This window comes from Capsella rubella, unplaced genomic scaffold (assembly GCF_000375325.1).
Source record: "Capsella rubella cultivar Monte Gargano unplaced genomic scaffold, Caprub1_0 scaffold_7, whole genome shotgun sequence".
Lineage (NCBI taxonomy): Eukaryota > Viridiplantae > Streptophyta > Magnoliopsida > Brassicales > Brassicaceae > Capsella > Capsella rubella.
In genome coordinates, this window is record NW_006238917.1 from 4,192,421 (window position 1) to 4,206,168 (window position 13,748).

At 32.7% G+C, this 13,748-nt stretch overlaps 1 protein-coding gene and 1 long non-coding RNA gene across 3 annotated transcripts; one reads left to right on the forward strand and one right to left on the reverse strand.

Moving 5' to 3' along the window:
• Positions 1–4,102: 4,102 nt before the first annotated feature.
• On the reverse strand, positions 4,103–4,594 carry LOC111829694. The gene is made up of 2 exons (XR_002833057.1): positions 4,462–4,594; positions 4,103–4,340 (listed from the first exon to the last, which is right to left on the reverse strand). It is a non-coding gene; the product is annotated as an uncharacterized LOC111829694 (long non-coding RNA).
• Positions 4,595–7,740: 3,146 nt separating this feature from the next.
• Positions 7,741–11,909, forward strand: LOC17879489 (receptor-like kinase TMK2). Of its 2 annotated transcripts, none has more exons than XM_006282760.2 (6): positions 7,741–8,628; positions 8,714–9,222; positions 9,482–9,642; positions 9,768–9,854; positions 10,231–10,464; positions 10,923–11,909. In XM_006282760.2, the coding sequence occupies exons 1-2, from the start codon at positions 7,770–7,772 to the stop codon at positions 9,139–9,141; spliced, it is 1,287 nt and encodes a 428-aa protein (XP_006282822.2). In that variant the 5' UTR covers positions 7,741–7,769; the 3' UTR covers positions 9,142–9,222; positions 9,482–9,642; positions 9,768–9,854; positions 10,231–10,464; positions 10,923–11,909. The 2 variants fall into 2 exon arrangements, with proteins under 2 accessions (XP_006282822.2, XP_023634776.1); XM_023779008.1 differs by having other exon boundaries at positions 9,486–9,642.
• The last annotated feature ends 1,839 nt before the right edge of the window (positions 11,910–13,748 follow it).

A 13,748-nucleotide genomic window follows, 5' to 3' on the forward strand; every position in this document is an offset into this window, starting at 1 on the left:
AATCTTATTATAGGTGATGATACAAAATATATGGATGTAGACCAAATCAACGTCGCAAAAATTGATTAACCTTAAACCGGGTTAATCAGTCACTGAAGTCACTTTGCTTTAACCAAGTCAAATTATTAAATTTAAAATCTAAGTAGATTCTGGTGAGGATAGCTTTATTTTGGTTGGGTTTAGAGCAAATGGTCATCTCTCTATATATAAGGCATTAGATTGTATGATGACAAAAAAAAAAGGATTAGATTGTACATCCAGTATTTTTTTTATTAAAGAAATATAAATGTAAATCTAAAATAATCAGATAGCAGAATTGTCTAACATATCTCAAAGAATATATTGTATTAATTGTATACACCAAATTTATATCAAAGCTATATTCATTAAGCTTTTTGTTGTGACATCATCAAATCAAAGATGAGGTCATAATAAAAGAATCATGACTGTTGACTATACTGCTGTTTTATTTCGTTTTCAACGGTTACAAAACTGTAGTATATGTCAATTAGCAATGAACGGATTGACCTTAATTCCTTATATATTATTTAAATCTCATCATATCTTTCAACGTCGGATCTTTCTCCGCAATATATTATATATGTTCAGTAAACAAAAACGAGATTTGTGGCTCATAGTTAATGAAATTATATGTAAATGATGAGAGTTAATTCTCTTGCAATCGATAGATGCATGGTGATGAAAATTATGACTTAATGTGATTGACGTTATAGTAGATGACTGACCGTTTTGATCACGTAACTGAAGAATCATACTTCTAGAGGTAACAAATTTAATGATCAAAACATTGTTTTTTATTAATTTTTAAATTTTATGATTGGTGATGCTGCTACAAATATATTGATTATATCATTCTTAAACAAGACTATCTTTCTCTAGACCATTTACAACAACATTTGTTAGCAACTGGAGGGTTAAATAAGCACAATAGAAAAGATGGGTCTTCTTCCGGACCTGTGCATATGCTTCTGCAGTCTTCTTTAGTTGTACAAGGGCCTTTGTAGTGACATTTTGCTGCAAAAACTATGTAAATAAAGAAAAAAAACTCTCAGTTAACTCATATTTCAGCATTCGTTTTTTTCAATATGAAGAAGAAATAAAGGAATATGATCTTACTATTTACCAGTTGACTGAGAAGAAAGAAGAATACTAATTAGGAGAAGAAAAACAAATAGAAATCTTTGGGATGACATTATTTTTTTGCTGACGATAATTTTTGGGTGTTTTTTTCTCTCTCTATTAGTGCCTAATGGGCATCCCCCGGAACCCTTTATATAAGAGGCCTTTCTAATTACTTTTCCTTGATGACCTTGAGGTCCTTAAAATGGATTACAATGTACAATGATCTAGACTCTCTAAGTCTCAACAAAGTCTCAATCTTTCACGCTTTTTAAGCAAAACTTACTCTTATGGAAATATATATTCAGAACTTGTAGGTCTTTTTAACTCTTGTAAATTCTGAGAGCTTTTTAAACCTGTCGACCACATATGTACGTATCCTCTGGCTCTGATTCTGCATATGTTTTGTTCTTTTACTCGTAAAAGTAAGTATATAATATAGTGACTTAGGCCGTTGAAATAAGAAGACAACTTAACTAAAACAGCAGAAAAACAAATTGAAAATTTTGTCTCTGTATCTCAATTTTGATGATGATTGGTTTTTGGTTTCTTCTTCTTCTTGGTTTTAGAGAAAAAGCAAATGGCCATCGCCCTTTATAAAAAGGATTAAATGATTACCAGATCACTACTTCCATGCCTATTTACTTTATTTTCCAAAAAAGATATATACACTACCCCAAAAACCAATATTGCATACATATCTCTTGAAAATCTTGTTGTATTAAGTATAGCCATATTCTCGATAACAAATATCCAAATTTAAATAATAAATAAAATTAGTGATATTTTTTTAGTTTTAGGAAGATTATTTAGAACAAACCAAAGATGAAAAGTAAAAAAAAAAAAAAATTACCAAAAGAAAACCAAAGAACCCATATATGATTGTTGACTTAAAAAATGCATAAGCAAGGTCATGTTATTTATTTAGTTTTATTTAAAAATGAAGATTTTGATCCAAAAACATCAATATATGTTAATTTTGATCCGGATAATAGTTAATTTTTATTCATGTAAAATCTTATGATAGGTGATGATACAAAATACATATGGATGTAGATCAAAATAAGTTTTTAATTGGAGGGTCGAGACGTGGTGCACAACAGCATTTGTACCATGGAGGGTTTTTAATGCACATTAGAAAAGTAGGATCTTCCCCTGGACCTGTGCATATGGTCTTGCAGTCATTATCAGTTTTGCAAGGACCTTTGTAGTTACATTTCCCTGAAAACAAAAAGAATAAAAATTAACTCAATTTATCTAGCATTATTTCTTATAGGAGTTTTAATTAAAAAAAAAACAACTACAGTCACACACACATAAATAAAATATTACCAATTGGTTTAGCAATGATTTGAGAAGAAAGAACACAAAAAGTTAAAAGCAAAAACGCAAGTTGGAATTTTTGTGCAGACATTGTTTAGCTCTTTAAAAAAATAGTTTTTTTGTTAGGTTTAGAGCAATAGTCATCTCTGTATATATAAGGGATTAGATGGTATAGATTGGTAGATACACTTTAATTTTTTCATATAAAAATATAAATATATATCTAAAAAAATAGATTGCAAAATTGGCTAACATATCTCAAGAATATCTTGCATTAGTTATATTCATCAAATTTAAATAAAAGCTATATATATACATTGTATTTTTCCAGGATTTTAAAAATTGTGTAAATCCATCCTTATTTATGTTATTTTTTAAAATCAGATTACAAAAATTTATCAATATATCCCATGAAAATCTTGTATTAATTATAGATGCCATATTATCTTCAACAAATATCCAAATTTAAATATAAAATAATTGAATTAATTAAACGTTTTACATCTTATGCCATCTACGGCAATTCAAAGATCAAGTCAAACAAAGAGAAACTACCCAAGACAAACCAATGAACCATTTGACTGTTAGATAAAATAAAGAGAGAGAGAGAGAGATAGAGAGAGATGGAGAAAGAAAAAGAACAGCTAAGGCCACGATTGTAAGACTAAATAAAAGCGTGATTGGTAAATACAGTATAAGTCATGTGTAACTTCAAAGATGAAACTACTACTATATACGAGTTTTGTTTTATTACTTTATTAGTTAACTAGTCCTATAGTATAACAAATTTCCTTTTATAAAAACAATTTGAAGATTTTTTTACCAAAAATGAACATTAAAGAAACCGTGTGTTAACTGATTTTGTTGAGATCATTTTCTTAAAATGATACTTATAACCCATTTTAATTGATACATTAAAATTAAACATTAATATAAAAAAAAATCGTGTGTTATTTACTAACATATAAGAGTATGTTCAATGGTGACACTTTTAATAGATATGTAAAATAATTAATTTATTTTTTTAAAACAAATGAGTGTGTTAAATAAGACACTTTTAACAAATAAGTATTTAAAATTGGATCACAAAATCAATTAATCCACAATTTTTTATTTTTAAGGGTTTACATTATTACATTACATACATCTTTTCCTCTTTGGGGTGTTGAATGTTATACACACTTTGACTAGCAACAAGTGCTTTTCAGTATATATAATAACTATTATTTGACATAAGTTGAATAATTTGTTTGGTCTAGTGGCCTATCCCAAGTACCTGGGTCGTCAGTTCGGAGACTTGTGTTGTATTGTTTCTCTTATTCCAAATAAATATACACTTTTTTTTCTTTTTTTCAAATGTTGTTTCTCCTATATCAAATGTTGAGTCCATACGCACAATTATTTTGTTTTGCGAATAAGTGTTCATCTTCACTAATGCTTTTGGAAAAAAAAAATGTAATTATAAAGCATGGGTATTATTCTGTTATCTACTATGTTTCATATATATTAAAATAAATCAGAAGCACTGTTACAAATTATTACTGTTGTTTTTGTTTAATATATTGACACATAATTTGATGGTAGAATAAGCTTGGTTAATATTTTTAGTAACCAACTAAACCATACACGATTACATCACTACTTCCATGCCTATTTACTTTATTTTATTAATGTGAAATCTTATGATGGGTGATGATACAAAATATATAGATCCATCGATTTAGATCAAAACAAAGTTAAAATTCAAACTGCACAACAACATTTGTACCAAGGAGGGTTTTTAATGCACATTAGAAAAGTAGGATCTTCCCCTGGAGCTGTGCATATGGTTTTGCAGTCATTATCAGTGTTGCAATGACCTTTGTAGTTACATTTCCCTGAAAACAACAAAAAGAATAAGAATCAACTCAATTTATCTAGCATTATTTTTTTATAGAGTTTATAAAATACATAAATAAACAACTAAAATCACCCCCACACACATAAAGAAAATGTTACCATATGGTAGTTTAGCAAGGCATTGAGAAGAAAGAAGACAAAAAGCTAAGAGAAGAAACGCAAGCCGAAATTTGATGGCAGACATTATTTTGCTCTTTCCGGGGTGAAGAAAGATTTTTTTTTTTGTTAGGTTTAGAGCAATGACCGATTCTGTATATATAAGGGATTAGATGTTAGATAAGTAGATCCATTTTTAATTTCATAAGGAAATATATAAATATATATTTAAAAATATAAGATTGTGAAATTGGCTAACATATCTCAAGAAAATCTTGCATTATTGACAAGTTGTATCTCAACGTAAATAAATGTATATTCACTAAGCTTTTTTGATCTCATATAATTTATGACAAATCAAAGATGAGGTCAAATAAATGAAACTATCCAAAATAGACCAAAGAAAATCTTGACTATTTACTCTCTTTTTTTCTTTTCTTTTTTTACTTTATTATTGGTGTGGCTGTATAAAAAAGAGTAAGCACCATGGCCAAATGAAACACAACACAAAAAACCGAATATCTGTTCAACTTTAAAACGAGATTTTTGGTGTTTTAACCAAAATCGATTCAGCATTTTAATTTAAATCAATCATTAGTTGTGTTGATTAAAATTTCAAATTGCTTTGTCCTTGAACCGAACCTAATCAAAGTTGCAAAAATTGATCAACGTAAACCGGATTAATCAATCATTAAACACTGTATTTAAATTTAAAATCCAAGTGAAGCAAAATATAACCAATTAACAATAAACAGCCCATGAGGCTATAGAAACCGTGAATATACTCAAGCTGACCAAATTTGTTATACTGTACCAACTTATATGTATGTAACTACTTCATTTTAAATTTATAAAAGTATAAACAGTATACCGTTTTTAACAATAAATTTTATATACATACTTAAAAAAAAAAAACTGATTGCAAAATATCGTATCATATCTCATGAAAATCTTGCACTATAAATGTAGTCATATTTTCTGGGACAAATATCCTGATTTAAAAATATAAAAGAATTAGGATTGTAGTATATTTTATTTTTAAAAGTTTTGGAATAGTATTACAAAGTCGTGTGTACGTTAAAAAAATTGGTTATATCATTAAGATCATCATTATTGATAAATTCTTAATAAATCTTATCTCTAAAATTTTTTAAGAGCCCGTTAATAATGATGGTCTAAATTTTTGTATACAAGAGATCACATGATTAAATCAGTACATCTATCAATTTTGTTATTTCTCTGGCGATGACGATGACAATGAGAAAACTATAGTATAATATATGTTGACATTTAAATGTATTCTCTTACTTTTGGATATGAAACTATAAAAATGTTTTATGTATTTTTGTTACTTAGTCTATATTAACTCGATAAATACAAATTTCTGTTCGGTAAAACAGCATATACATTAAGTAGCTTTGTCATATTGCTGCATACTTGATTAGTTCACCCTTCCTTAAGCATACTGGGTGAAGAACAATTACTATATATAGATTAAAATGTTGGTGGGGAATTGAATGATATGTGTGGCCTTACCGCACCCACCCACCCTAAGGAGTAAAAGGAGGAATCCCTAAGGACTAAAGGAGTGTTGATGATATACTATCCGACCCGTTTGTGAGACGACCCGACATGAACATGTGTACTTTATTAAATGGGTATAAAAGTTTTTGGAACTATGTTGAACATTTTGTGCGGTCTATTCTTCGAAATACCTGACCGCTTGAGTTCGAAACTCTTCTCTCTGTGCGTTCACTTTTCACAAAAGAAAATTTTCAAATTTTCATTTCTTCCATTCAGAAGTATTGTTAGAAATTATCACTGTTGTTTGTTTGTTAATTGAGACTTCATTCTGGTAAAGCTTGCTTATTATTTAGAAAGAATGAGAAGTTTAAAAATATTTTAACTAACTATGATTAAATTAATTAATTTTTAGTTTACTGGACATATACAATTCTTCTTTTTTTTTTTTCATTGAGTCATTATTAATTAATGACGGATTATACCTATTGACAAACTTATCAACATGAGTTGCTTTTACGATTATTCCTTGTGTGGTTTAAAAATCTTCATGAACCGGAAAGACACGCACTGGTCACTCAGGTGGTTTATTTCCTTGTTTGGGTTTAAAAATATTAAATTAAAATTTCTTTTCTTTTCCCTCCTTTTTCCTTTTCTTCTCTTCTCCAGCGTTCGTTCCCTCCGCTGCACTTCTCTTTTCTCCTCCACAGAACACTTGTTTAACCAATTTCATTCAAGAGATCTCCGGTGGCCGATTAATGCCTCGCCGGCGACTATAGATATGATCTGGCTGCAATTTTGGAAAGAGACATCTAAAAATCTTTTTGTTAGGTCTACATACTATATAAGGAATCCGAATAAGCTTTACACCTTTTTTTGAATGAAAAAGAAACACTAGTCGGGATTAGAAATTTTCTTCTTTGCACCTACCAGTAATTTCTACTCGAGAGACAAAAGAAAAGAAAAGAAAAAAGAATTCAAATAGAGCCTGTGCCGTCGCTTAAAAACAGAACCAGTGCCGCCGCGTTTATATCAGATGATAAGTAAAACACCGGAGAGTAAATAGATCTATTCTTGGGTTCAAAAAACTATCGTCCCCGATATCAAGTTAGAAGATCTCCGGTTAGCGGACGGAATTTTACACAGATCAGGGGTCTCTCTTTGATTTTCCGGTAAGCTTGATTTATGTGCAAGGCTCCAGATATTACGCTTTGTCTTCAATGATTTTTCAATCTTCATTGCATCGAGTTCCTTGTTGAGCTTTCTCTTATTGCATCTTTGTGGGTTTTTCTGTCACAACTGCAGGAATCTCAAAAAGGATTTCCAAAGCCAAAAGTTCTTTGTGTTGTGTTGCTTGTTGTGGTGATTGTGTTGTCGAGAAAGAATCTATTTTCATCCTGAAGATGATCACCTGTTTTAACCATCTGATTTGGTTGCTCTGGTTTTCACTAGCAGTGAATGCTCGATCTCATCCTGATTCTGATCACACAGTTGGTATATTGCTGTCCATTGTTGCCCAGTTGGGCTATCCAGAGGCATTTGTGAAAAGTTGGCAAGGAAATGATCCTTGTAAATTGTTCGGTATAAACTGTCAGGATGGTGTCATCACGGGTATCTTCTTTGTTTCCATGAACATGACCGGCAAAATCTCCCCAAACTTCGCAGATCTCACCTCTCTTCAGTCGATTGATCTATCTCACAACAATCTGACAGGCACGATTCCCCCTGAGCTCACCAAGTTGATGAAACTGAGAATTCTGGATCTTTCCTATAACCAACTCCATGGGCCAATGCCACATTTTAAGAACGTTGTTCCAAACACTCAAGGGAATCCGGACCTGAAGACAAATCACGTTCTTGTTCCTTCACCAACAAGGAACAATAACAAATCAGTTTTTGTCTTACTCTTGCTTGGCATTGTCGTTGGTTTAGTGATTTCTGGAGCAGTGGCGATTGGATTGTATCTGTTTAGGAAAAGGACGCAATCTAACAATCTTCCACTTCAGAATGAAACAGTTACACATGCGCAGCAATCTGGTGATGAGATCATGGAAACAGAGAGTTATGTGATTCCATTTCAGCTTCTCAGAGAAGCTACAGAAGGTTTTTCCCAGAAGAACATGCTTGGGACGGGCGGTTTTGGATCAGTGTACAGAGGGAAGCTGCAGAATGGAAACGTCGAGATTGCTGTGAAGAGGATGGGGCAACGGATAGGAGGAAGAAGAGGTCTGGAAGAATTCCAATCCGAGGTTCAGATTTTGACAAAGGTTTACCACAGAAACCTTGTGGTTCTACAGGGTTATTGCCTCGAAGGAAACGAGAGACTATTGGTGTACCGATACATGCCACAAGGTAGCTTAAGTAGGCATCTTTTTCACTGGAAGGACGAAGGGTTGAAACCCCTTGAGTGGACTAGACGGCTTACTATCGCATTGGATGTGGCTAGAGGGGTAGAATATCTGCATACTTTGGCTCTTGATAGTCAGAGTTACATACACAGAGATCTGAAACCGGAAAACATTCTTCTGGGAGATGATATGCGAGCAAAAGTGTCTGACTTTGGCTTGGCTCGGTCTACTGAAGAAGGCAGACATTCTATCAGGACAAAGTGTGTAGGAACACCTGGTTACATAGCACCAGAATATGCAAGTAAGGTTCTCCTTTCATCTGTCAATATCTATATCTGATCACCAATATATTTGATTTTTGACAGCTCAAATCTTTGTGATTGCAGTGTATGGAAGGGTGACTGCAAAAGCTGATGTCTACAGTTTCGGGATCATTCTGATGGAGCTAGTAACAGCCCAGCAAGCTTTGGACGAGAAGCGTTCTGAAGCAGATCATCACATTTCCAGTTGGTTAAGGAAAGTGTTTCTCGACAAAGAATCTTTTGAAAGAGCCATCGACGAAACCATAGAGCTCAACGACGAGACCCGCAGCAGCGTCGATGAAGTTTCTGTACTGGCCAATCATTGTTGCGCCAAGGAACTCGCGCAGAGACCCGATATGAGCTATGTCGTCTCTACTCTTACCTCGCTTGTTGTCCACTGGAAACCCTGTGAGATCGAAGAAAAAGATGAGGATAGATTTATTTCAGAGATGATAAAGGATTGGAAGGAGCGCGAGTTACAGGGAAGCAGCAGCAGCATCACCGTAGTATGATTCAGTTTTTGGTGATAGTTTGGACTTTGGAGGAGTATAAGAAGAACAAGCAAAGAGATATTGGCTTCCCAGTTTACTCAGGTAGCTACTGTGATTGAATTTATGGTATAATGTTCTTTAGTTTGTGCTGCTTGTAAGCTTATATTTCTTCTTATCCATTCTCTAAAAAAACCTGCGATCACACTTTGTTTCAGCATTGAAACTCTCTACTTGATTTTCCACCTGCAATCACACTAAAGTTTCAGTTTTTCTATAGAGACTGTGATGCTATGAATTGATTCAGGTAGATGGTGATGCTTTCAGCCATAATCTAAGTTTCTGATTTGTGTTTGTGGTTTAGGTAGATGAAAATGTAGCAGAGGCAGAGCCACCAAAATGGTGGGAGAGGAATGCTCCAAACATGGTTGATATTCATTCTACTGAAGAATTCTTGAGCGCGAAAGATTCATTGTAGAGTTCTATGGAACTTGGTGTACTTCTTGCAGAGCATTGTTCCCAAAGGTTAGTTGCCATATTTACCTCTGTGACTTATCTGTTCGATGAAGTTATACGAGTTTCATTTCTCTTGTGTGATTCTGACTTAAATTGAAATGTTTCTTGTGTCTTTTTTTTTTAAATCTTTTCAGGTTTGAAAGACAGCGGTGGAACATCCTGATATAGTGTTCCTCAAAGTAAACTTTGATGAGAATAAACCAATGTGCAAGAGTCTGAAGGTGAGAGTACTTCCTCGCTAGTCTGGTCTTTATTGCTTTGAAGCAATCTTATTGATTATAACTCTGATTTGCATAGTATTGGTTGGGGTAAATCTCTGAAGTTTCTCAATTTAATGAAGGATAGTGAATAACAAATACAAAAGTTCGTTGACAAAATGGTGATAGCACAATAGTTACAAGAATCATGTGTTGTGATGAAAACACGATGATTACAGATGTGCAAGAATCATATGCTACTAACTTGTAGTTTACAAAATCTGAGCTCATTAATTTAGTGTCTCTAGATAAGTTAAGCACTGAAAACTAAGACTTGTAGGAATATGAGGACTGTTTGGTAAACGTTTTAACTTTTAAAGTCTTTCCCTTTTGATTTCAGATTTTTCTCAGCAGCAAAACAGCTAAATCCAAAATTCGGCGAAGGTTTGAGAGATGCAAGGAGGAGTGTGGAGCCAACTATGGAGGAAATACAAAAAGATCGAGAGATTTGCTGTTTTGGGAAATGATCGAACCTTACCGTCGGCCAAAAACCTTCACGGCTTTGATTACTATCTATGTCGCCGCCTTTTACACCGGCGTCATCGGCGCTGCAGTTACGGAGCAGCTGTACAAGGTAAGCTTCGTAGTAGTCCCGGGAGATTGTTGTTAGATTTGTGGGTTCTTGCTGATTGGCAATGCTAGGGTTCAAAATGTGATGAAATTGGATCAATGCTTCATTGTTGATGATAATATGTACATTATAAGTGTGTATCAATAATCTGCGAATTTGAGGGTTGTTTGATTACTGTTACAAGATTTTGTGTTCAAGAAAAAAAAATATATACTTGAGTTGAGAATCTTCTCCATAGGAGTGTTCATGACTCATGAGGTCTTTCAACGAAGCTTTTATTATGTCTTGATTGGTGTCTAATGAATCTATAAGAAGTTGAAGTAAATGAAATGATTAATCCTTTTGTTCTGTAGGATTTGGATTCTTGCCAATGTGTTTCTTACACTGTTTTATGTTAGAATAAGATTATTCTTCTTGTTTTGTTTTTAGTGTGAGCTTATGTTACTTTACTCTGTAAACAGGAGACGAGTGTTGCCTTGGACTGGTACCCTGGGGAGATAAATAGGTTGCCATTTCAAAATTGGCTTCACTTTAAAGATAGATTGCTTATCAGATTTGACAATGTGAGAGTTACAGGTCCAAGACTCAGCTTGTATTGCATCAAACAGAAGGGTACAATTGCTGGGTATGTGCAAAGATTCGAAGAATTATCTGCTCAAGTCACGGGGTTAGATGATGATAGGCTGCAAGGGGTTTTTATGGGTGGTTTAAAACAAGAAATGCAGGAAAAGGTGTATGAGATGCAGCCTCAGAACTTGTCTAATGGAGAAGTTGTCACAGTTCTCCCAACTGGTATATTGCAGCCTGCTTGTGCACACCAGCTATTTGCTCACAGTTTTAGAAGACAACCAAGTATAAGGAAGCAGAGAAAATGCTTCAAAACCTGGAGATTCAAGTTTAAAAACAAGTGAAAATCAAACATACTGATCAAACATCAGCTCATTGTTAGTGAAGATGGCAAGTCTATCAGTATTAGTTTTCATGCTACAGTTGGATTGATGCAGAGGGGAAGATTTCAAAGCCTTACAATGCAGAAACAAGCTCACATGTCAAGTGTGCTTCTCAACTTTAGGATGATTCATGCTTGACAAGGCATGAAACCGGTTATTAATGATGCTATGTAGCCCATGAAGTTGAAGTTGTTCTAGATGAAGTTGTTCTGCTGCTTAAAACAGGACATGCAGATGTGGTGCTGCTTTCAATGTGGGATTTTGGAATATTATAAAGTAACAAGATCAGGTTTCTAATAAGAAGATGTTTTTTTTTTCTTTGCTTATATATATCTTCTTGCAGCTCCTTAGCTTATAACAGCTGGTTCTTGATGACAAATTAGCAAAATCCTTTGTTTCACCAGTAACAGATGATATCAGATATGATTACATGTAAGTTCCTCAGTTTTCCTCGAGTACAGCCTCAAACTATATCTAGTCCTTTCATTTTTTTATTTTTTTCTCATGGAAGGACTAATGACTGATGAACCAGTTTTCAAAGCAGAGTAGTTAATATTATTTATCAAGACTCATGACCAAATTTGTTTGGGGAGCAAGGTGGTTGGTTGGAAATGTTTTATTAGTTGAGTACTAAGAAATAATGTTGGTGGAGTGGTATGAACACACCCAACTGAATAGTCTTACTTAAAGACTGTCTTAGTAATAATCAATAACATTTGTTTCGCCATGTTGATCTTAACTTGCGTGATTAGAGTTAGAGCTAGTGGTTGACAGTGAACTTGGTTGAGAAATTTATTAGTCTACAATGATGTGAACAGAACAGCAAAAATTACTTGTATGTCTCAGTTTTTAAACCTTTACCTATTTTTAGCAAATCCCACTCTCTCGATTCTCGAACATCAGAACTTTGAACTTTTTTACCATGGAGGGGTTTAGTGGGTTATTACAGACTTATTAGTTACTACAGCTCAGGTTAAAATGATACAGCCTTATTGTTTTGTTTGTATCTGGGCCTTTTTTGTGGTAAGATTGTATTTGGGCCTTTTGTATTTAGACTACGCTTCCATTGCTAGTTGTTAATTTTATTGATCTAAGGGAAATGATACAGCTTTATACTTAATTTTATTTTTTTGATTTAATATATTTTTAGGGATTCAGAAACAAATAGCATCTTTTATTGAATTTGCATTTTACTATTGTTGTTAAATGAAATTCCAGCTCTTCTGAATTTCTGCTATAGTACTATTGTTCCACAATTGTGCGTGGACCACATTATTCTTTGACATATTTGCAATTGAGACTTTTTTTAGTTTTTTTTTTGTGGTTTAATATAAAACAAATGTGGTGAAAACATAATAGTAAGTAAAATAAGTAGTCTTAGCAGTAATATTTTGATGGTTTGAAAATTTAAATAGTAATACAGATTTTTTAATTAAAAAATATTTATATTCGTAAAATGATCGTTCAATTGTCGGCGGTAGATTGTAATATATTCCTGCAACAAATTAAATAACACAAATTCCTATGATAATACTATAGGACGTGTATTAATTGAGTTATTTATGATAATTAAGACGATAAATATATATATACATACATAAACCATTCCTTTTTCTTTGAAATTTTCAAACTAACTATGACTCCAAATGTAATGTGTGTGCATGTTGAATACTTTTTAAATGGCGTGTTTACTTTTTACGTAATTAATCTCATGCACACAAAAGATTACAAAATTTAAACGAGTTTGTGAATGTATCCGTCATCAAGACTCGGGATGACTCATTAGTCATCATGAACCATTATGCTTTATTAGGATTACTTTAGTAGTTTTGTACAAAGTAATCGAGTGTCGTTAAAATAATTCAATCAAAAAATTTAGATTTTTTTTTCACAAAATGATAATTACTTTAAGTTGAATACATTGTGTGCGAGACTGTGACCAGCAAAATAAATAATAGTAATCAAGTCTATGATATGCATGGATTTTCACTGTGTGCTTGAAATTATAAACTTCCTAACCAATGGGGTCTTTGGGTGGAACATTTTAAACTTAATATATATGATTTTTTTTTTTGTGAAAAAATTAAGTTTAATAAAAAAAAACTCACACAATTAAAAGTTCACATTTTAGAAGAGAAGCAATTCACGTACAAAATTATTCGGAAGGTGACATATATTATTGCAAAGTGATTCGAGTTCGTAAGAATATTGCATTGATATTATTAAAAGGTAACATGGACCCAGCAAAAAAAAAGAAGAAAACGAAACATAATTATGATGAAATTAGATTATTATTATTATAGTAGGTTTAGTAACCAAGACGAATGTATTATTTCC